The sequence below is a fragment of the Lampris incognitus genome, chromosome 18 (genome assembly GCF_029633865.1).
Source record: "Lampris incognitus isolate fLamInc1 chromosome 18, fLamInc1.hap2, whole genome shotgun sequence".
Classification (NCBI taxonomy): Eukaryota; Metazoa; Chordata; class Actinopteri; order Lampriformes; family Lampridae; genus Lampris; species Lampris incognitus.
Genome location: NC_079228.1, coordinates 26,741,982 through 26,766,925, shown reverse-complemented (window position 1 = coordinate 26,766,925; position 24,944 = coordinate 26,741,982). Strand labels below are relative to the sequence as shown.

The window sequence follows — 24,944 nt, the reverse complement described above, 5'->3', positions numbered from 1 at the left end:
CTTATATATGGCTCTGTGTTAAAAAAAAATAAAATATCGAGATTCAGCGTCTAAATTGTGAGTGTGTGCAGACTAGCTGAATGACTGTGACCAACCACTGGCTTAAAGGGGAGAGAAAGGAGGAACTGTTAAGGCAGCTTGCTGCTTTGGGGAAAGTGCCGAGCTGAGTTTTACAAGTGTTCTCAACTAACAGATGTCACCATGGCAATCATGCTTTTGCTGAACAGACAAAAACACACACATACAGCGTTGTATCAACACACACGCACGCACGCACACGCACACACAATTTAGACAGGCATGATTCGGGGTTGTTGCCATAGGCTGCTGCAGAGCAGGTCAGATCTTCCCTGCTGCCACATCGCCCCATCAATGCACCCTCAAAGAAAAAAAAAAATCATCCATTTTATTCCCTGGTACTTTTTCTACGTTCTATAAAGAAAAAAAAAAAAAAAAAAAAAAAAAAAAACAAGACCCAAAAATAGAACTCTGAGCTGCTGTTAAAACTGTAAGGTTCAAAACTGTAAGGTGAGGTCATGACTTGAGCACTACCAAAGACAACAAACCCATCATGATTTAAAATACAGTGAGGGTGGGGAACATTGAACCGATTTGCTGGCTTCATATTGCATAATGTTGCTGTCGTCCACTCTGACTTGTGATATCCAATGAGATGCCTGGCAGTCCTAATTTTGGTGGCCAGAGTTACACCAGTACAGGGTCCCTCCAAGTGATCAACAAGGTTGCTGATTCAAGAGGGACACTGAAAATTACTGGCAGGTTAGGTTGTATCTTGGGAGGGATGGAGGAGCTCTCAGGCAAAGTACATGGTCCTCAGTGTGTCGTGGTGAATCTGAACAGCTTTGGCCAGTGCCTGCGGGTCCCTGCCATTACTCTGACCCGAGACATGGCTGCCCTCCGCGCTGTGTGACACAGAGGGAGAGAGAGACAGAGACATGAACAGTTAAGTGAGGTAAAAAGGTACATGCTCCAGAACATATTTTTCATACTCCAAAGTTCTGCAATGTTTAAAGAAGTTACAACCGAGGCCTGAGTGGGAAAAAAATTGGAAAAAAATACTTCATGAAAAGTTCTTGTATAGCACTTGGTGATAGCTCACAGCTACATCATATGAAAGATAATACTGTAAAGATGATTTGCTGTAGTCAACACTTGCCCAGTTGGGAGGCAATATGTGATGGAAAAGGTTTTTCAAATACAGTTATACTTGCAAGCTTCTCCCCACCTGTCATGCTCTTTGTCCACCAGGTGGTAGCGGGCACGGAATGCCACCAGGTGGGCATAGTAGGCTGGAGCTGGGATGGACACAGAGCGTGTGCAGCGGACGTAGGTGTGGCACAGCTGGTAGGTGAGGAGCTGGAACTCATCGGCCGTAAAACAGTTGTCATCCCACAAGACGTGATAATGGGAGGGCCGACTCGTACCCTGAGGGGAGATAGGCTAAGTTAGTCCCCAAAGGAGGAGAGCACCCTGGCTCCATGGAGGGCAACACTAGCAGGCGGGCAAAGTGGTAAAAGAGACTGCTTTGTGGCAGAAAAGTCATGGCTTGGATCTTTGCCACAGCTCGTGTTTGTCATTAATAGTGGTACAACTGCCGAAATGTCCTTGAGCAAGGCATTGGACACCGAGCTGCTCATTCATAACAATCTGCTCTAGAGGATCATGACTTAACTGCCTAAAACTTGAATATGGGGCTATGATTAGCTGAGTTTACTGATATTCCCCTAAAAATCAGGTTTTAGGCCACCAAAGATATAATTCAAATATTCAGTGGCTTTGTATATACTACTCAGTTACAGCTGTTAACCCTAGTAACATGGACTGAAGTTTCTTATTCGGACTCTAAAGGATCTATTACTTGGACATGCAGCTTTGTCATCATGGCTTATTAAAAATGAAACCCAAAAATAAACCTCTTAAAATCTAGGTCTTTTAGTTACCATGTTTTTCAGTTGTACAGTTTAACCAATACTTGTTGTTCTGAGTCCTCAATGTAATGTGCATTTAGCCTGGCAGAAAGTTAGCGCATACTCAGGTAGGTAACAGTATTTATCCAGACTAAAACAGTTGTTCTGAGTCTGGGTTGTTGTAAGAAACCTGCCTGTATTCCAGCGTGACTGCAGAGGTAAAAGTCAAACTCATAGGGGTGGGTTATGTCTGTGTCCACAGTGGTGCCAGCAGGAATGTTTCCACTTCGTCCAACCTGAGGAAAAAACAAAATTTGAGAAGCTAAAGTAAGGATAGGGTGTAAAATTAAAAACTTGATCAGACTATACGTTCCATATCAATCGTGTCCTTCAAATCTCTTTATGACCTCTCTCCTTGCTTTTCATCAATTAGGGGTCATACCGTCATCACCTCAATTAACCTGTCATCAGTCCAACAGGCAGATAGGAGATTTCATATCCTCAGTGAATGGTACACAGTCATCAACATCGACAATGAGAAGAAACACCTTGTGTTGCTCACCCGCTCATTGCGATCCGCACAGAAGAGCCGTGTGTGGTGGCGTTTCTGCACTACAATGTAGGTAATCCCTGGCTGGTACTCCTTCTCCAGACTGATACAGGCCTCCCGGATAGCCAGCAGCTCATAGTACAACACCTGGGCAGAAAAATGCCACCCATGCTGACAAATGCATATCATAGCAACCAATTGTATATTTTATTTCCCCAAATTCCATTTTTAATTTAATATTTTCCATCCTGCTTAGCTGTCCTTTATTTTATATATCCATCCATTATCCAAACTGCTTATCCTGCTCTCAAGGTCGCAGGGATGCTGGAGCCTATCTCAACAGTCATTGGGCGGCAGATGGGGAGACACCCTGGACAGGCCACCAGGCCATCACAGGGCGCACGCATGTGCACGCACGCACGCACGCACGCACGCACGCACGCACACACACACACACACCTAGGGACAATTTAGTATGGCCGATTCACCTGACCTACATGTCTTTGGACTGGGAAGAAACTGGAGCACCCAGAGGAAACCCACCTTAAGACTTTCGTTAAATATGTCAACAGTTGAACATAGTCACTTCATTAGCTAGCCAATGAAGGATGCAACCACTTTGTAAGAAGGAGGCCATTTAAGTGAGGCCATTTAAGTGCCAAGTAAACTCAATAAATAACTGAAGAAAAAAAAAAGCAAGAGAGAAGGGAAAAAGACAAGACATACCTGTCTAAACTGGCCCTCTGAGACACCATCCCTGTAGAAGATGATTCTGGTTGGCTTGTAGCGGGTCGACTTGTAGAACTGGATCAGGAGCTCCCGGACCATGGAAGCCAGGTCCTGGATGACCTCTTGCCTAGGCCTCTGGACCCGCACTGTGGCACAGTACCTGCTGGGATGAGCATCCATACTGCCTACCACCTAGCACAGGGAAGGGTGGTCAGAAAGGTCAGAAACTTTTATGACAGAGCTACACCAGGGCCTTGGCATGAATGTCAAAGTTCATGATTTAATGTGGGCAACTGGCCACAGACAGAAAGTAATCAGACTGTACAATGAATATTTAAAAAGAAAGAATAAAATCAGCTTCTTTGGGTTAAAATAATCAAGCTATTGCTTTCCCTTGTAATCAGCCCCCCCCCCAAATTAACTCGGTTATTAAACCGGGTCAAAATAGGCAAAATCCAGAATATTTTACACTCTTAAGGCCGAGCTGCTTGCGGGTGGGGGTGGGCAACTCAACCTTGTTTTAGGAGCTCTGATCAATGCAAAAATAATGGTACTGTCAATGAAACTGACTATTTATTTACTTAGAAACACTATTTTTGGCATCATCTTTAAAGAGCATTGACTACCACAGTAGAAAAATCTTAAACTACGAGTAAAAATCATGAGTTAAGTTGCCAACAGTCAAATCTACAATGACCCCTGGGGGATATGCTGAAGGGGCTCACCGCTGCAATTGAAGGCTTCTTCCCATCTCCAGCTGGGGGGTGAGTGACATCAGCCCCGAGGAAGATGACAGGCTGCTGGAACACAGAAGGGCTGGATATAGGACAAACCAGAGACAAAAAAAAAAAGAAGGGAAAACAAGGAACATAAATTCACATTTAAAACATTTTAGATGATCAGTGAGTAAATTCAAATCATCCATTTTGTATTTTTGCTGGCTTTTCACATTTACCTCTTTGTATAAACAATAAAGATTTTATACCAGTAGATATTAAAAGAAAAATCAGTAGCAATGCCAGTTCTGTGACCATTTCCTTTGCCCAAAGTAAGCAGTGAACTTATACAAATCTACTTAATGCTTTTCACTCTGAACTGTGGTTTTACCGCTGGTGTGGCACCAGGATGTTGTTAATGCCTCCAAGCTTGACATTGATCTTTAGGCAGAGGTTGGAGAGGGTCTGAGGGGACGTCTTGACCACATTCTTCACCTGGACACACTGGGTGGCCATGCCCAGCAGGGTGTCTCCCACGCGCTTCACCTCAGCTGTGGGGCAAAAGGAGAAAGCTCATTTCCATATTAGCGTGTCAAAAAGTTTAACGCATTTATGCATTTCTCATTTATGCATACAATTAAATTCAAGTACAATGCAAGTAAATAAACTGTTAATCGAACTCTAATGAGGAAATAAACTCAATTCCCACTGGAGCAATCCCTGCTAAATACATGCAATTCATGCAGTCTGCTCTTAGCAAAAGGTGTCAGTTATATGGCACCATAGAGAGCATTCTGACCAGCTGTATCTGTCTGGCATGGGAACTGCAAGGCCTCCGACCGCAAATCCCTACAGAGGATAGTGAAGACAGCTGGAAAGATCATAGGAACTGCTCTCCCATCCATCCAGGCCATCTTTGACACACGGTGCATCGTGAAGGACCCCACCCACCCTTCCCATATCCACTTCACCCTCCTACCCTCTGGCAGGAGGTACCGAAGCATCCGTGCTGCCTCCACCAGACTATGCAAGTTTCATTCCTCAGGCTGTGAGGTTCCTCAACAGTCTGAACACTTAGACCTTCCATAAAATGACTTTTTGACCGTCTTACTCACTATTCATGTCAGGTGTGCTTGTGATGTTTAGGTCTGTGAAGTGGTTCTTGTTTTTAATGCACTTTTTGTTTTTAATATTGTGTGTTATTTGTTTTTATGTGGCACTGAGGTCCTTGTGAAACGTAAATTCGTTCCCTTGTATGTATGAGACATGCATATGAGGCAATCACAAATAAAAGCAGTGTAAGTAATGATATAGTTAATAATGTGACAGAGTAAAAGCCATATTCCTTTTATAAAGCATTGACCATTCATCCATAAAGTACACACTTAGAGACCATATACACAGTGCTACACAACACGGAATTTCATACATAACATCTATTTGTAGACTAATTAGTTACAAATGAAAACATGTTCCTTGGCTGAAATGGTATTTACACTGCCAGAAACAGGTGTTTGATTCAGATTGGGGCTACCCATACTAAACGTTCATGCATACATCCAAAAAATTATTTATATGTTCTGCAGGATTTCATCATCAAAATAAAAAAAGGTAAATCTGATAGGATATGGCTACATTTTGTTCTTTTACTCTTTACATCTAGTTTCATTCTGCTTTAGGTTTGTTCTCATTAATCAATATATTCTGGTTTGAATTTTAAACAGTACTGCATAATAATTTACTGTGATTAAGCTAACAAAAAAAAAAGTACTGTACAGTAAAATGTATCAATCATTGTGTACCATAGACGGGGGTCTTGCCAGGCAGGATGACGATAATGAGCTGCAGGCCAGCGTATGTGTTCTTCAGGTGTCTGAACATGGTTTCCACGCTGTCGGCTCCCTGGGCGTACTTACAGAAACACGGCTGCCCCTGGATGGGCATCCCAGCATCCTTAGAGATCTTCCGCAGCTGGTCTGTGAAACCCCTGGGAGAGACATGGATTAGAAACAAAATATGGAAAGGATGAGAATCAAATAGGAGTGAAGGAGACAGGCTTATGAGAGTGAAAGTGTCCTGGCTTAAAACTAGAAATTGTTAGCAGTGAAGCACTAATTAATTATGGTTGGGGCTGATATGTGTGTTGATTCAACAAGCCAATTTGGCAAGTAACCAACCTGTGATAAGAGCAGCCCTTCTCTAGCCTCACAACATTTAAATGTTATTTTCAATTAAATTGGCTAATGAATCCTCATGCTACTGTGGCCAAGTGTCCAGCCATCCATTATCCAAACTGCTTATCCTTCTCTCGGGGATGCTGGAGCCTATCTCAGCAGTCATTGGGCGGTAGGCGGGGGAGACACCCTGGACAGGCCGCCAGACCATCACAGGGTCGACACATTCACACCTAGGGACAATTTGGTATGGCCAATTCACCTGACCTATTTCATAATTTGAAGAGAGTCTGTAAACCAGCAAACACAGATGCAATAAATGTGTAATGACAAAGTATGAAATTATTATACTTGTTAATGGGAGTTGAGCATGGGGAGGACAACAGTTCATTTTTCTTGTTGTTTACTTTTAAATGACAGACATTTTTCATAAGGCACTTAGAGTTTGTTTTTTTAAATTCCTTTTTTAAAAATTAACCCCCCCCTTCCTCTCCCCAATCGTACCTGGCCAATTACCCCATTCTTCCGAGTTGTCCTGGTCGCTGCTCCATCTCCTCTGCCAATCCGGGGAGGGCTGCAGACTATCACATGCCTCCTCTGATACATGTGGAGTCGCCAGCCGCTTCTTTTCACCTGACAGTGAGGAGTTTCACCAGGGGGATGTAGCATGTGGGAGGATCACGCTATTCCCCCAAGTTCCCCCTCCCCCCCAAACAGGCGCCCCGACCGACCAGAGGAGGCGCTAGTGCAGCGTCCAGGACACATACCCACATCCGGCTTCCAACCCGCAGACACAGCCAATTGTGTCTGTAGGTATGCCCAACCAAGCCAGAGGTAACATGGGATTCGAACCAGCAATCCCCGTGTTGGCAGGCAACGGAACAGACCGCTACGCTTCCCAGACGCCCCCCCCCCCCAGGGGTTTTTTTTAATCTCATGTGCATAAATATGAAAACTTTTTTTATCCCGTTAAAGGTTTTTTTTGGGGGGGGACTTGTTTCTTATCTGATGCAAGGGTCTAATGACAGGATGTTGTGTTGCTGTCAAGGCATCCGCGGCAAATTTGTAATTTGTGATATTGGCCAATACAAATAAAATTGACTTGACTTTCAGTTTCAGCTCATCTAATAGTGTCTCGTAGCATAACTTTTAATTTTTGTCAGCAGACAAAATGCAGTATACTGTAACAAATGATGAAACAAGCTGTTGTGTGTACTTACTTGAGAATCTCTTCGCGGCACTGCCTCTGGGTTGCAAAACAGGCAATAGCCCACATCATGATCTCCACCCCAGTGTGGAACTGCTTCCCTCTCATGTCCCATACTCCGTGGCTGGGTGTGGCCACCGTACGGTTCTGCAACGACAGTGCAGGGTTGATCTGCTGGGGCTGGCAGTCACACAGACACATACATGGACACAGAGACTGATTGGCTTCAAAAAGATAGGCGCAGCAGGCTCCTATGACGACGGGCTTGTGATCCATTAATTGGTAACAGTATAAAAGATGAACTCAGTGATTGTGATTTTTTTCCTCCTCAAATGGGAGTTTACAAGTTTGAGGAGATATTTAAGAAAATCAAAGCTATCCTGAATTTAAATCATTGTGAGAACCTGAAATCTTTATGGGGGGGGGGGTAATAGGTGCTCTCAAAAACTGCATAAACGTGCACTGGTAATAATACTTTACAAAAAGAACAAATCCACACAAGTTAAGGTTCACAGACAGTGAGAGAGTGAAAGAAGACAGAAACATACAGAGAAGTGGATTTGGAAAATAGGCATTCTTATGCCTATTTTGATGATACCTATTTTGCATAAGCGATGGCCGCAATGCAAAGTGAATGCAAAGGAAAAGTGAGAGAAATGGAAAAAACAGGTGCCAGGTCATAGAATTTTCCCAAGATATGTTGTGCTAAGAGACAACTGTTGTAAAAAGGAGGCAGGGTTATGGCATAATGATAAAAGAATACCCAGATATTTCAACGTCCTTCCATTCATCCATTTTCCAAGCCGCTTATCCTAATTAGGGTCGCGGGATGCTGGAGCCTATCCCAGCATTCACTGGGCGGAAGGCGGGGAAACACCCTGGACAGGCCGCCAGTCCATCACAGGGGAGACACGTTCACACCTAGGGACAATTTAGTATGTCCGATTCACCGGACTTACATTTCTTTGGACTGTGGGAAGAAACCGGAGCACCCGGAGGAAACCCATGATATTTCGACGTGCCTCATATTAATGATATGCAAAGACTCGAGGAAGATTTAAAAACATGATCATGAAATCAAAGTTTACCATTTGGCACTGAAGTACCTTACCAAACCAAAGCCATGCTTTTAATAACATCATATAAATTGTTTTCCTGTTAACACAGCCAGGTTGTCTTTGGCAATTGAGCCCTCATGCTCTGGCTGCCCCGGAATAAACTGCGGCAACACCCTGTGTTGGCATTCAAACACACACATGCAAGCGTGTGCACACATGCAAGCGCGCGCGCGCACACACACACACACACACACACACACACACACACACGTGTGGAGCGTAATTTAAAGGGACGGTACCATAAAGTGTTCAGAGCTCACCCTGCCGCCATATTGCAGCATGGGGGCCGGCAGGACACGGCCCGTCACCTGAGCCATTTCATCTCGCACACGGAACTGGAACTCTTGAACAAATGGGTCAGCCTCATAGTTCGCACTTCGCACCTGGGAAAAGGGACACAGTGATGATATTTGCAAAAAAAAAAAAAAAGGACATTTAAATAAATTACAAAGTGCTGGTAGAACCGTAATTAAAACAAATCTAAATGTAAAGAAAACCAGAGACAGAAAGAACGATGGTGGGGGAGAAAGAAAGGTGGATGAAAAAAAGACAAGAGGTAATCAAAACAAAGGGGACAAAAGAAGTTCAGAAAAAGATTGAAAAATATCTAGGTGCTATATTTTCCCCAGTCCCCAGGTACCCACCAGCCGGCTGATCTCTTCCTGTCTGTCTGGAGCAGAGCGAGCTGTGGCCTTGATCATAGTGGATGTCTGGTTATCTGTTAGCTTTTTAATACAGCGCTGCCCAGCAACAATATTACACACCTAAACAGAATTACAATAATGACAGTCAGTTCAAGCTTGAAAACAATAAGTCATTGATAAAGAGCAAGCAAGGTAGAGAAGTCTCACATTCACAGAATGGAACCAACATTGCTTTTATGCTGTTGGCAATGACAAAGACTCACAATGTGCCATTTAACATACTCATGGTAATATAGTCAGAATAGTTCATAGGCCAAATCATAGACTAAAAAAAGAGTTTAAATATTCCAAAGGGTGGCTGTTGTGTTTTGATGACATGTCTTGAAACAGTACATGTGAATATACACCACACTGCAATTCACCAACATAAGTGAAAGTTGGGAATGTGAACACTTGTTACAGACAATTCTGTAACAATTCTGGAGGATTCAGCCGGTGCCATTTTGTCCTTACCTCCAGGGGCAGGTAGGTGTGTTTCTGCTCCTGGCCCACCTGGAGACAGGGGAGGTGGGGGTACTTCAGCTGTAGACTGTACTTTTCCCTGAAGTACTGGGCCACCGTGCGCTCAACCGTCTGACCGTTTTCAAGTTGCAAAGGAAACCTGGAAATTTCAGAGAAGGTTACAATGCTAGAGATGGTGAATTCCTTTTTTTCCTTTGGATTTTTCCCCCTTTTTCTCCCCAGTTGTACCCATCCAATTACCCCACTCTTCCGAGCCATCCCGGTCGCTGCTCCACCCCCTCTGCTAATCCGGAGAGGGCTGCAGACTACCACATGCCTCCTCCGATACATGTGGAGTCACCAGCTGCTTCTTTTCACCTGACAGTGAGGAGTTTCACCAGGGAGACGTAGCACGTGGGAGGATCACGCTATTCCGCCCAGTTCCCCCTCCCCCCTGAACAGGCGCCACGACTGACCAGAGGAGGTGCTAGTGCAGCGACCAGGACACATACCCACATCCGGCTTCCCACCCGCAGACGCGGCCAACTGTGTCTGTAGGGACGCCCGACCAAACCGGAGGTAACACAGGGATTCGAACCGCCAATCCCCATGTTGGTAGGCAACGGAATAGACCGCTACTTTACCCAGACACCCATGAGTTCATTTTTAAATACATTGTCAGCCCTCATATTCAAAACTAATGATGGCTTTAAGTGACGTTAGCAGTGGAGACGGATGAAAACTTACGTCTGATGGCTGGCAGGGCGTCGTGTGACGTTGCACACTCTATACTTCCTACGCATTGTCCCACAGTGTGTCACCTCCACCTTCAGACCTGTAGAGAAGATACAAGTGTTTGTGTACAAATTAGGCACATAACAAAAACACAAATAACACATGTATTGTCAAAAACAGACACCCAACAAACAAATCTGCAACAACATTAAATATGAATGTTTTCCAACAAAACAATATACAAAATTAAGAACTACCTGCATTGAAGCAAAAAAAAAAAAAAAAAGATGCTTCTAAGAATGAAACGAAAGAAAAAAAAGGAAATGAACTAGTACATTATTTTTTTAAATAAAGCATTCACAGGTGACATTCTTGGGCTACAAGAGATGACTTATACCTTTGATCTCTTTGGTGAACTTGACCCTGTGAGAGTCAGTGAGGGGGCGGGGCTGCTCGTCAATGTTGTGAATATCCAGGACCTCACACATAAACTGGATGACAGGCTGGGCCTTGTAAAAAGCCGTGGCGGACACTGCAAAAGGTGAAGAACAAAGTCACGTTGTAACATATAATAAAAGTCACATTGTAACATATAATAATGAAAGAGGACGAGGGCTCATCTGAAACAAAATAACACAACCCAAATGCATCAAGGGATTGAATTTACAGGTAACCTTGATTGAAAAAGGATCTATAACACATTTTCCCCCTCCTTTTTGTCCCCAATTGTACTTGGCCAATTACCCCACTCTTCCGAGCTGTCCTGGTCGCCGCTCCACTCCCTCTGCCGATCCGGGGAGGGCTGCAGACTACCACATGCCTCCTCCGATACATGTGGAATTGCCAGCCACTTCTTTTCACCTGACAGTGAGGAGTTTCACAAGGGGGACCGTAGCACGTGGAAGGATCACACTATTCCCCCCCCCGTTCCCCCTCCCCCCTGAACAGGTGCCCCGACCGACCAGAGGAGGTGCTAGTGCAGCGACCAGGACACATACCCACACATCCGGCTTCCCACCCACAGACACGGCCAATTGTGTCTGTTGGGACGCCCGAAAAAGCCAGAGGTAACACGGGGATTCGAACCGGAGATCCCCATGTTGGTAGGCAACGGAATTGACCGCCATGCTACCCAGATGTCACAAATCTTATAGAAGAATGAGGACTGAAACAGAAAAAAATACTGCCAGAGATCAAAAAATTCAAGGATGAAACAATCACAGTTAAAAAAAAATATACGTATATATATATATATTTTAAGCGAATTCGGGGGGCAGTCCGGGGAACCGCCACAGCCAGGACGCAAACCCGTGTCTCCTGCTCCGCAAGCGACAACGTTAAAGGGTCCGACCTGTTAGTCAACGACCAACGTGTCTACTTATCCATGCACATTACTATATATATATATATATATGTGTGTGTGTGTGTGTGTGTGTGTGTGTGTATCTCTATCCATCCATCCATTTTCCAAACCGCTTATCCTGCTCTCAGGGTCGTGGGGATGCTGGAGCCTATGCCAGCAGTCACTGAGCGGCAGGCGGGGAGAAACCCTGGACAGGCCGCCAGACTATCATGCAGACACAGGCAGAACATGCAAACTCCACACAGGACGACCCCCAAGGTTGGACTACCCCGGGGCTTGAACCCAGGACCTTCTTGCTGTGAGGCGACCGTGCTAACCACTGCGCCACCCGTGTGTGTGTGTGTGTGTGTGTGTGTGTGTGTGTGTGTGTGTGTGTGTGTGTGTGTGTGTATATATATATATACACTACCGTTCAAAAGTTTGGGATCACCCAAACAATTTCGTGTTTTCCATGAAAAGTCACACTTATTCACCACCATATGTTGTGAAATGAATAGAAAATAGAGTCAAGACATTGACAAGGTTAGAAATAATGATTTTTATTTGAAATAAGATTTTTTTTACATCAAACTTTGCTTTCGTTAAAGAATCCTCCATTTGCAGCAATTACAGCATTGCAGACCTTTGGCATTCTAGCTGTTAATTTGTTGAGGTAATCTGGAGAAATTGCACCCCACGCTTCCAGAAGCAGCTCCCACAAGTTGGATTGGTTGGATGGGCACTTCTTTGAGCAGATTGAGTTTCTGGAGCATCACATTTGTGGGGTCAATTAAACGCTCAAAATGGCCAGAAAAAGAGAACTTTCATCTGAAACTCGACAGTCTATTCTTGTTCTTAGAAATGAAGGCTATTCCATGCGAGAAATTGCTAAGAAATTGAAGATTTCCTACACCGGTGTGTACTACTCCCTTCAGAGGACAGCACAAACAGGCTCTAACCAGAGTAGAAAAAGAAGTGGGAGGCCGCGTTGCACAACTGAGCAAGAAGATAAGTACATTAGAGTCTCTAGTTTGAGAAACAGACGCCTCACAGGTCCCCAACTGGCATCTTCATTAAATAGTACCTGTTAGAGCCTGTTTGTGCTGTCCTCTGAAGGGAGTAGTACACACCGGTGTAGGAAATCTTCAATTTCTTAGCAATTTCTCGCATGGAATAGCCTTCATTTCTAAGAACAAGAATAGACTGTCGAGTTTCAGATGAAAGTTCTCTTTTTCTGGCCATTTTGAGCGTTTAATTGACCCCACAAATGTGATGCTCCGGAAACTCAATCTGCTCAAAGAAGTGCCCATCCAACCAATCCAACTTGTGGGAGCTGCTTCTGGAAGCGTGGGGTGCAATTTCTCCAGATTACCTCAACAAATTAACAGCTAGAATGCCAAAGGTCTGCAATGCTGTAATTGCTGCAAATGGAGGATTCTTTGACGAAAGCAAAGTTTGATGTAAAAAAAATCTTATTTCAAATACAAATCATTATTTCTAACCTTGTCAATGTCTTGACTCTATTTTCTATTCATTTCACAACATATGGTGGTGAATAAGTGTGACTTTTCATGGAAAACACAAAATTGTTTGGGTGATCCCAAACTTTTGAACGGTAGTGTATATATATATATATATTTATTTAAAAATATATTTATTTAAAAATGTTCAACTGAGGCTAACAAAAACCACTTCTTCGACATCTCATTAGACCTTAGAAATGGTACATGCCGTACATGAAGCCCAATAATACACTGCAATACATCCACAAAGAAAGCAATCATCTGCTCTCTATCTTAAAATATCCCAGTGAGCATAAATAAGACTCATGTATATTGTCTAGTGAAGCTATCTTTAATGAAGCAGCCCCCCATACCAAGAAGCCTTACAAAAAAGTGGATATAATTTCAGGCTTAAGTACAACCCACCATCAATTAGTGACAGCCAGCAAAAAAAACAAACAAAGCAAAAGGCAAAACATCACCTGGCATAATCCTCCCTACAGCAACACCGTGGCCTCTAATATTGGAAAACTATTTTTCAAACTTTTGGATGAGTGCTTTACCCCAGAACATCAATTAAGAAAAACATTTAACAGGAAAACAGTCATAATTGACCTTTCGCAAAGTACCGCCCCAGAGCGGTGCTTGTCCAATCCTACCTTAGCAACGGTCTGTCAAGCTTTCAAACACACAACAAAATGCTGAAACGGTGTGCCTATGGGATCTGCAAATCGGATACTAGATATCTGAAAAGTTTGGAGGGGGTGTAATTTTCTTTCCCTTCCCGAAACCCAGAACGCAAGAAGCGCCATGTCGGCAATAGAGTTTGCAGTATAGCAGACCCCATGGCCAGCTTAATCCATCCAAAATCAATAAAAATGCCTGTCTGCTCCAACCTAAGCTTGCTACTAGCTATTATTGATAGCTAATACAGCTAACGTATTATTACTGTTACTTTTACCCACACAATGCGCTGATTTCTTCCTTCATGTTTTGGTGTTTTCCAGCTACTTCCTGGATAGTTCTGAAATGCTTGACGGGCATAGCAACAGTAACTAAGGGGGGCGGGACTTTGCGAAAGGTCAATTAGCTACAGCTGCATGCCAAATGTTCAGCAGGTTATTTCACCCTACAACACAAGCATCATGACCAAGGCATAGACACCCTCAACGCAGCCAAACACCACCAACTGCTGTGCTAAGGCATTGTGCCCTCTTGAAGGAAAATGCCAGACAGAGTGAGTCATCTACCAGGTATCAGTGACAAGAGAAGACAACTGCAAAGTGGACACTTACATTGGACTAACAGAGGGCCCTTTTAAAATTAGGTTTAATGCTCATATGAGTAGCTTCAGGAATGAGCATTCAAGAAATGCAACGACCTTAAGCCGCCACATTTGGTCATTGGTGGACAAGAATATTAGTTACTCTATTTCATGGAAAATCCTCACGAAGAACAACTGTCATGACACACGTTCTGCGGCCTTCAAATTCACATTCTTTAGCACCCCGTGTGGGTAGTTTGTTGTAAAAAAAAAACGGTGATAAATGTTAAGTGTTTTCTCAGTGGTCAGTTCAGATCATGTGACTCAGGTTAGTGGACTGGTCAACCAGGAAAAGACAGCAGTTTGCAAGAATTTCTCCATGCGTCAGACAGAAAGTTCCACTCCGTTTTTCTTTGCGTTTGTGCCATGGAGAGCCTTTGCTTGTAAGTTTGTTACCTTTCCGTGTTTTGTGCAAATGTGCATATTAATAATTTGGAATTCAAACATTTGGATTAACAATGCCATTTGTGATAATTTAATTTGCTAAGGTTAAAAATGGTAAGCTAAGCTAAATGTAGCTTCTTGTCGTAGCATGTGCATTTAGGCTATTTGTAAGCAATGAGAATTCATTTGTGCTGTACTTTGAGAACAGTTTGTAACCAAAGCATTGTAACTTTGCATTTATTTCAGTTTTACAAAAAAGAGAAAAAGGGAAAGAAGAGAAACAAGGACTCAGTAAAACACCTTAACTTCACTCCCATGTTGGACTTTTCTCTGAATCCTGTTTGTTAGCTATCTGTCATTTTTTGCGTAGATGAAACACGCATCAGGGACAGAATAACAATGCATATTCAGTTAACAGCAAAAGATGTAACCTATGCTTGGCAGAGAAATATTTTATTATTTGCAAGCCTGATATGTCCACATTGAACAGTAAAAATGAATTGGCCACCAGCTGTAGACACAGAAAAAATCTCTGCTTTGCAGTTACAAGTAAACCAGTCTTTATTATTACCCCCCCCCCCATTAGATGATATACATGTGATGACCTTTATTAGATGTTGTATTTTTATATTTTAACTCTCTGTTCTTCCAACTGTGCTCCAGCACCACTCCACTATATGAAATATGTAAAATACCCTATTGGATGTTATTTTGTTATATTTAAATTAATGCTTTTTCAACAGTGCCCCGGCCCTTTAAGTCCTTGCTTCACAACGAGCCCCAGCCCCTACCCCATTGGTTGTAATATTTCTGATGTTATTTTTCAAACGTTTTCTATCCTCCCATTGGTTGCTGTGCACCGTTAACTAGGGGCGTGACGCGAGGCAACATAGTATTTGTTGGCTGTGTGTTTTTACTTTGTTGTTTAACCACATTGGCAGCTGAGTGCATGACACATGGCTTGTACTGCAATGTATTAAAAGTTTTTTTCCTACATCTATCTTAATATTCCGTTCCTCATTTGTTGGGCAGTTTTAATCAACACCATTGATGGTTTCCGGAAAAGAAACACGCTATATATATATATATTTTATTTTTTTTACATAGATGTAAGACATTTTTTAATGCATTTCATCAGTACAACTTCGTTTGGTGCATCGTGCGCACGAAACGAAGTTGTACAGAAATGCATTAAAGTTTTTTTTTCCTACATCTAAATATTCCGCTCTTCATTTGTTGAGCACTTTTATCTACACCATTTATGTTTCTGGGGGGAAAAAAAACCGCTACACATATATATATTCCGTTTCTGGTGTGGGGAGATGGCTGCACGAATTCGCATTTGCGGCAGCCTCACCCAGTACCGTACATGCAGTGTCTTTGTCCACGTCTAAATTTTGTCCTCGTTTGACGGCTGGGAGAGCTGGTGCTGGCTCGGCTGGGAGAGTGGGGCAGACTAAGCTAACTGCTGGCCCATACAGACCGCCAGTTCTGATAACACCGAGGGCAGCCTGGCGAGGCCTCACCTGGCGTTAATTGTGGTGTTTTTGATGTTGTCGTGAGGACTGAGGGGAGGTGTGTCGAGGGTGTCTGGCTGGGAGAGCTTGGTCTGCTTCATCCGGTGGGCCCAGGGACCACGGCCCCTGCCTGGAGCTGCGCCCAAGGAGGAAACGCCGAGGGCGGTCTTACAGGACACGGAAGCAGGGCGGACTAAGCTAACTGCTAGCCCATGCAGACCGGCAGTTCCGACATTCATCCTGGCTGATGTTCGTTCCTTTGGACAGTTGTTTAGTTTTGATATACGTGTTAGTTTGGATATGTGTGTACTTGCAGTTCTTGGATGTGTTTTTGTGTTTGTGTTGTGGGCTGGGGGAAACGACGTTTCATTTCATTTCATGTACGCAAGTGCATAAAGTGAAATGACAAAGTGTTCCTGATTCATATAAAGATTAAGTGCATTACTACCCAATTCTGCAAAGATGTAGGTATGACAAACGATTTTTCAGTTGGTCCCTGTTAGTGATGCATGGGTCAGCTCTGGGGCCACCCAAACTCATCTGCAGCTTTAACGGACCTGCCCCCAACCCAACCTGCAGCTGGCGAATAAACATCAGCGGATCTGCAAGCCACTCTTTCAAATCCACTTTCCTGAAAATACTTTGATCTTTTTTCTTCTACTGCTCATAAATGTAGTCTGTTTCGTAGACCAACATTAATGGTAGACGATACCACAGGCTGAGGCAACTGGATCGAAATTTCCTTAGTAGTCTATTTAGGCATATTGTTGAAACACAGTAAACCTAGACAGTTATTCTGTTTATGTTATGGATTAAAGAGATCAGATATGCTCATTTGATCGGCTATTAGTTATAAAGAGACTAACCCAACAATGAAAACAAGAATTGTCTAAGCTTGGGGAAATGCTGACGTACAAAGCAAGTTGACTGCAAATTCGTTTTGCCAACTGCAAAGATGGGCTGAGACCCAAAATAGATTGTGGAACTATCAAATAATGTGTAATCAAAACAGCTGAAAGAATGGAAAAGGCGTCTCAACCTACAGCAACTTGTACAACTGATCATGTATTGCGTACACTATGCATGCATAGGCTGCCTGTGCAGGTCTACAGGGTCAGGTTAAATTATCCAAATGAGAATATCTTAGGTAGCTTAGGGATATTAGCTACCAATCTATTTATATTGATAAGCTAAGAATATGTTTTGCTTTGCATAAACCTGACCCAAGAAAAGTTGAATTTCGCTTTTGATTTATCAGCTTGCATAAAAAGAACAATTTTTAGTTAGGAATACAGTAGGTATTAGTACACAGTAGTGAGGAATAGAGAGGAAATACATTGATTCCAGGTTTCAGTCTTAACGTTGTTGTCATCGCCCTGGATGGTAATAACCAACTCAAAATTGGCAACATTTTTTGTGGAGTCCTTGGCCAAAAGGTTTTCTTAGATAGTGAGGCTTGTTGTGGTAGCAATTTAAATACACTTCTTTTGGTCCCTGGTATTACTTCCCTCCCAAAAAACCCCAAAAATCTTGTTTGGTTACACAAACTCACCATCAATGTTGAGCATCATCTTCCACATGGCTGGCCGTACTGACTGATGGAATCCAAACCAGACCTCCCTCCCTCCTCCCAGTGGGTGGTCATAGCCCTCTGGGGAGGAGAAGAAGGAGCGGCCAACTGGGGTGTACCTGGGGGCAAAGAGGAGGGGAGAGATGGATGGGTCATATAGTATCACTTACCAAATGACTGCATTGATGACATGATGTGGTGCTGTAAACCTTGGTCGGTAGAGCATGGAAACCACACTGCTAGGATAAGGAACTTAGGTCTGTGTGTAGCTCTGTTGGTAGAACCTGACATTTACGCTGCCATAGTTAAGGATTTCATTCCCATAAAAAGTGGTCCTTACTAAAAAATATGAAGCATACATAAAATGTTATCCGTTATGCCATGTGACAAGAGTGGATTGAAAAGCTGCATAATAAATTCAGTGAACTACACCTCAGCATGCAGTTGTTCTTTGTCAATATTTCCAATATGATTCTACAATTATTAAAATCCGAAACTAAAATGTATTGATTGTTGAGTCCATGAAATAGTTTTTAGGGTGCCATCATTTTAATAGAAAATACTCCAAAATGAAAGAGGATCCCATACCTGGTTCAACCTAAAAGTAGGCATACAGTATACTCGCTAGTCTTTCGCCTAAATCTTTTTCAAATTTTCCATGAGATCATATACTTTGTTTAAATAATGTCTCGTTAGGGAGTGAACTCACTTCATAGAGGGCAGGTGGCGGAGGACAACGTCGACAGCGTGAACAGGGTTGGTGCTAAGGGGCTTCTCCAGGTCCAGGGGTTCAGGCACTCCACGGCCCGTCAGGACCTCGTGCAGCATGTGCCAGCTGACCAATGACACAAACCGGATGGAAACTTTAAAGGGGCGGTCCTTCCCACCCTCCCCTGGAAGGGTGACATCCAGATCCACCTGAGGAAGAAGACAACGGTTATGATGCACTGTCAGGACTTAATGGTGCAGGTATTTTACTCACATTTGCAAATACAGAGATGTGAGTGAAAATGATGAATCCACAAGCACCTGTAGTACCCGCGAAACTTCCTTTGTACTGTGACCACAATGCAGTTTTCTATATAAATGCTACTGCTGGTCTCTTAACACCAGTTGTATCATTGAGACGGCACAACAGAGACTATACTTTCTGAGACATCTTAAAAAATTTAGAATGTCCCAAAATCCCAGGTCAATTTCTATCACACTACCATAGAGCATCCTTACTAGACGCATACTGGTGTGGTTTTGCAACCTGACTGAACAGGACCACAAACAACTGCGAAGGATAGTAAAAACGGCTTCAAAAATCATACGAACAGCACTGCCACAGCGTCAGGACAATGACACCATTGCAGAAGGAAGGGCTTAAGTATCATGGAAGACACCAGCCACCCAGCACATGGTCTGTTCTTACTCCTTCCCTCAGGACAATGCTTACAGAGCATCAGAGCTCAGACCAGCTGCCTCAAAGACAGTTTTCACCCCCCGGCAGTCAGAATAATGAACAGTAAGCCCCTTACATAAATTTAATGGATTACTATTTTGTGGGATTTCTGATTTCTTATTTATTGTTTTTGCTATTATTTATTATTTCCTTATATATAGTTTTAAGGGCTGAACGAGCCAGGGCACATGCATTTCATAGCACTTGAAGGTACATGGTACTTTTTATATGCATATGGTAATAAAGTGAACTTGAACACATTTGATCATTGGGAGAAAAAAATGTATAAATCCATCCATCCATCCATCCATCCATCCATTATTAGGGTCATGGGATGCTGGAGCCTATCCCAGCAGTCACTGGGCGGCAGGCAGGAAGACATCCTGCACAGGCCGCCAGTCCATCACAGGGCTAATGTATAAATATATAAATAAAGTGTCCAATACAGCAAAGACTTAACAATACTATGACCATGGCAGAATTCTGTTGGACTATATTAGAGAGAAAATAAGACAACTAAATTCTATATTTTCTGGAAAGTAATTCACTAGTGAACCCAAATCAGTTTTATTTTGAGTAAAGGGGAAATGCTGATGAGGAAAATATGAGGGATGGAGCAGGTAAATATCACAATGATGACAAAAGCAGAAAATGGAAATCATCACAATGCCACCCTCCTGAAATCTGCTGCAGTTTTGAGAGCAAGATCAACATTAGGGTAAAACTAACCTGTTTCACAACGGTCAAATCCCCAAACATGTTTTCTGGACAATTATTAATCATCATACTAAGATTTTACTGGACCATAAAAATACAAAACATGACCATCTCAAAATTTTGAAAAATTGAGTCTTACCCCACTAGTGGCAACAGGCAGTGGGTTAGCTGTATAGAGGCTTTTCTTTCCATCATAAACTGGCTTACGGTCCCCAAAGATGGTTACCTTGAAGTGCTGTACCATAGAGTCCACCACCTCCCTGGTAAGAACCCCAGAAGTAATACATGAGAAAGCACATCACATTGTGTATGCTAGATTCACACAACACAACATTTGGGCATGAGTAGGAGTTTAGTTTTGAAAGCTGACTTGTTGCTGGGTTGTGTACAGGGAGTGCTAGCTCAATAATACTAGCTAGCTGTCAGCTCGCTTTACTGGGGCCCCTGCTATTGCAGCCCAACAAGCACTCCTGAAAAATTAATGTATCTTCACAATCTAGGTCAGGACTTGATCTGTGTTAACAAAACCAGCATTGAGTAAAACTGGGTTTGTCTAGAGACAGTTCTGGTACCTGTTGACACGACGTGGACACTTTTCTGGTTTGATGTCCACCTCATACAGGTAGACATCAATCTTGGGGATCTCGACCTGGAAGCAATTGGCCAGCAGCTTGATGGGCTTCCCCATGGTGCCATAGCCCGGCCGCCGTGGCAGAGCGAAGAGGGCTTGGGCTCCTACAATGAGACACATATACACAAGCTCATGTGATGCTATAGGAAAGACAGGTTGTATTGATATTCTTAAACTGTAGTCTGTAAGTTTTTTTGGTCACTAACTTAACATATATAACACAAGGCACTAAGGTAGAAGCTACATTGCAACACAATTATACCTGATCCCGTTTCATTACATGACTGTTCATAATGGAGGAGAGAAGGCTCCATATTGAACATTTCAAAGCTGTGGTTTTTTTTCAGAGGAAGACAAAAAGAATGTGGAGGAAGCGAGTGGTTGATAAAGAGGAAAGCACAGAAAGGGAAAAATGGGGTGATAAAAAGTCAGGGCTGTCATAGTTTGCTCCACGTTCGATTCAAAAAGGTTAAAAAGCTGGAGGAAAGAAGCAAATGCTTTCATACCATGTCAATCTACTATCAACTACAGAAAAGGTTATGGAGGCTGGTGACATTTTGCATCGGGACCAGTTCAACAGTTGCTGACATCTCCTGACTGGCGTGGCCTTTGTCAGGAATGAAAAGAAGTGGGAGTCTGTCACGCAATTTACTACCAATTTTCGTAAACGCCTAGCTGGAAACTGCTCAGCCAAACAATGACATCATTCAACCACAGGCTACTCTATGATTATGACTCAGGGCCACGCAATGCACTACCTACAATGGCGAAGGTAATATACATCCTGTGTAACAAGCGTAGTGTACAGTATGTACACGCATCCATACACACTAACAATTTTCCAGTGACAGACACATGCAGTCACATGACACACTTTGAACAGTAAAAACAATACTAGGTCTTTGAGTTGTACTAGGAAAACTAAAGTCATTATGCGTTTTATGAATACAGCTTTCGACTGAAGGGAATACTGGGGCAGTATTCGGAAACTATTAAAATGTGTCCCAGCAGTGAATGCAAGGATCAAGTGCTGAGCTTTCTATAACAAGGTATTGTTCAGTAAGACTGTATTTGTGGTGATGCATCCTCTTGTGTCTCTTGTTCCCATGTGCCGTTGCTATGCCAACGGTACTAATGTGGCTACCATTTCTCCATAGCAACTAAAGGCATACTGAAACAGGAAGGAAAAACAGGTGCAGCTAAATTTGTCTTGCCTTATCTTTGAGACAGAGAAAAAAACTTGCATATTTCAACTAACTCTAAACAAATATCCAAAAAACCTTAAAAACAAGATTAAAAGAAAAGCAAAAATAAACTAAAATCACCTACAATCATGGATAAATTTGTGATAAACATGATAAATTTGACACTTGCATCAAGCACATGACTAAGACCAATAGCAGCTATCATATACTTTGATTCCACTTTGCCATTCCAACACCATATCAACCGCATGATTAAAACTAAAACTTTCCCCTATAAAACAATACCCACATCAGAAATCACTTTCTCTCCCAGACACTACTTGTTTCATATATGCTTTAGTCTTTTCTCCCCTCATCAGACATGTTAAAATCTCTGTTGGCCAGGTCTGAACACAAACCCGGCAGCACATCTCTCCAATAAAAAAAAACAAAAAACTCCATAGGCATCAGATCAAATGAAAATCAAAAAAACAAAATCTATGTTGACCTTCATGGTTCTATCTGGCCTGGCTCCTCCTTACATGTTTGATCTTTAACATATAGAGCTCTCCACTCAGCTGAAGTTTGTCCTACTCATACCACACCAAAGAACCAGCTGCTGCAGTTTTCTTAACAGGGGTTTCTGAGATTCCACCCCCAGACTGTGGAACAACCTACCCTCTTCCTGGGCACACCTACCACACCATCCGTTTTTTATCAAAACTGAAAACTCCCTTATCATAATTTTGTCTTCCTATTGCCTCATTCATCTAATGTTCTTTTCTGTTTTGATTTAGTCCACTGTTCTTTTACTCTGTAAAATTCACTCAAACATGTCCTTAGGCTCTTGAAAAGATACTACTTCTATCAATATTATTACCATACATTACTGTAAAGGCTTATTGTCCTCATCCAGCCAAGTTCCAGTACATTCACACTTATGTGGACACTAAAATTGTTTCTGAGTGCAATACGTTGGGTAGCAACAAATAAGATGACCATCAATTTCTTGTGCTGCCTCATCCCACAAATGCAGAGGACAGTTTATAAAAGCCATTACAGAACAGTAATTCAACCCAAACTGTGGATCCCACTTAGATACTGTCCTACAGATCAAACAATGTAGGTCCAGGCTGTTGTTGTTACAGTAGACTAGTCACATAGAATGATTCTTATGGAGCCGATTAATTCAAAATGCACCCCATTTCACGTCTTAGCCTACTGCAATGGCCCTACTCAAACAAGTTATAGTCATCGACAACGATCTACAACCCCCATGGACAAACGCAGCTTCAAAACATCGATAGTACACTTGCTGTGATGCCTTTACAAGTTACCTTTTCCTTTTCTGAGAAGAGGTAAATTGACTGGCCCTGTCCTGCTTAACTGATTGGTGATTAGCAGACGCTATTGTCAACTAAACCCGACAGTAGATGGTGTAACTATGGCAGCAGGTGGCTCAAACGGATATGAGGGAGGAAGCAAACGTCCACACACACCTTTGCATGAGGCAGCCGGACCAGTCGATCTCTACGGGCTTCAGCAGCACCTGACGGGATTCACCATCTGCCCCTGACAGCCGTCGAAGAACGACGTCAGCCAAACGAGTGAGACTGGTTTCGAGCACGGACGCGCACACGCAAACACACAAAACGCAGACGCATGGCGCACAGGTGACCGGCAACACCACCAGAGATTGTCACCCAAATGTTTGCTTACTGGAACTTGAGAGAGGACGGGGATTTCAATGAAGACTTAGAACCACCTTGCCTTGGTGTCAGCGGTCATTGGGTGACTGTATTCTATAGACTCATCGAAAAGAGCTAGGTGTGATAGGATTCCGGTAAAACCACCGATGACACTATCTGAAACTGGACGCCAACAAACGTAACCTACATTAAACCTGCATGTTAAGCAGTCAAAGACATGGTTTCAGTAATGGCCATCGGATTTTTGAGAAACCCCCACACACCTGATGTTCCGATTTCCATTCATGAGGTCCCTATCCGGATACCCCGGCTCCCGATGATCAAACCTCTGCAGCAGATTACTCTGCGACTTGGCCACACAGCACCGGCAGCTGTCAACTCCGACTGCTCGCCAATCCCCTCACCACGGCGTCCGTCGCTGAAGTGGAACCGGGCCGCTTGGAGTAGGGGAGGGGGGGTCCACTCTCCCGGTGGTCCTCCCTTCTCTTCTTTTCCCTCGCCGCAACTGACAGCAACACGCTGACGAAACTTAAGCCCTTATTCGTTTCTTTGAAGCCTCCTTTGGTTCACTCTGAAAGGAAAACACCATCACTTTCTATTTGAAGGAAAGGTAATTTGTGACAGCTGAGCCGTGGAGTCGGACTACTATCGCTAAGCCTTAGCATGGGCTAACGCCATTAGCTTAGCAGACAACTCAACTACGTTAACTTGCTGGAAATTCTAAATATAGGATTGATATGTGTATGTTTACCCTGTCAGTAGCGTTGGTTGAATTTGTTGTCGAGACCGCTTAACTTGACACCGACTTTATTTTCTTTTTTAAAAATGGATCGGAGGGCTTCACTCCCCGGTGTCCTCGTTCTCTGGATAAGAGCCGGTCGGAACTCTCCACTTTCGCCGCCCTCTCTACCTCCTCCGCCGAGGGAAATCCGTCAGGAAATACCAACGGCAGGAAATGACATTACTTCCTGTAAACTTTTCTTTTTTTTCCCCTTCGGTAACGTAGTTACGTAATTTGGAGGGGAAACGATATCGTTCTTTACCGTTGTGACAGGTTTTTTTTTCTTTTTAGTCTAGCTTTAAGTTAAAGGGACCTTTATCCTCTAATTTGCACGACTTTTCATTAAATGTATTATTCTTTTTTGTAGTTATATGAAACTTTTATATGAAATCATTTTTTCTAATTAATTTCATTCTATGTTGTCGCACCTTTAATATGCCTATATAGTGTGGCTTTGTTTTCTGATGTAAAGTAGTTTGAGCGGTATTTCATTTATGGGAGTGCTATATAAGTAAAGATTGTTATTATTATTAT

The 24,944-nt window shown here is 43.0% G+C and overlaps 1 protein-coding gene across 3 annotated transcripts; it reads right to left on the bottom strand.

Moving 5' to 3' along the window:
* Positions 1–464: 464 nt before the first annotated feature.
* On the bottom strand, positions 465–24,515 carry ago3b (argonaute RISC catalytic component 3b). Of its 3 annotated transcripts, none has more exons than XM_056297897.1 (20): positions 24,381–24,515; positions 23,893–24,200; positions 20,678–20,840; positions 20,245–20,365; positions 18,651–18,859; positions 17,924–18,060; positions 10,700–10,834; positions 10,315–10,402; positions 9,580–9,727; positions 9,067–9,186; positions 8,662–8,805; positions 7,318–7,451; positions 5,726–5,910; positions 4,315–4,474; positions 3,933–4,023; positions 3,205–3,399; positions 2,491–2,625; positions 2,123–2,224; positions 1,247–1,446; positions 465–923 (listed from the first exon to the last, which is right to left on the bottom strand). In XM_056297897.1, exons 2-20 carry the CDS (start codon positions 23,909–23,911, stop codon positions 815–817), a joined length of 2,595 nt encoding a protein of 864 aa, XP_056153872.1. In that variant the 5' UTR covers positions 23,912–24,200; positions 24,381–24,515; the 3' UTR covers positions 465–814. The 3 variants fall into 3 exon arrangements, with proteins under 3 accessions (XP_056153872.1, XP_056153871.1, XP_056153873.1); XM_056297896.1 differs by having other exon boundaries at positions 7,318–7,484; positions 8,683–8,805; XM_056297898.1 differs by having other exon boundaries at positions 8,683–8,805.
* Between the last annotated feature and the right edge of the window lie 429 nt (positions 24,516–24,944).

Bases quoted from the DNA above. Each gene is read 5' to 3' on its own strand.
- ago3b (XM_056297896.1), bottom strand. The intron at 9,728-10,314 runs GTAAGTTTTCAT...TGAAATTTCCAG, and splicing joins CGCCCTGCCAGCCATCAGAC to GTTTCCTTTGCAACTTGAAA. The intron at 4,475-5,725 runs GTACACAATGAT...TTTGCCCCACAG, and splicing joins TGGCAAGACCCCCGTCTATG to CTGAGGTGAAGCGCGTGGGA.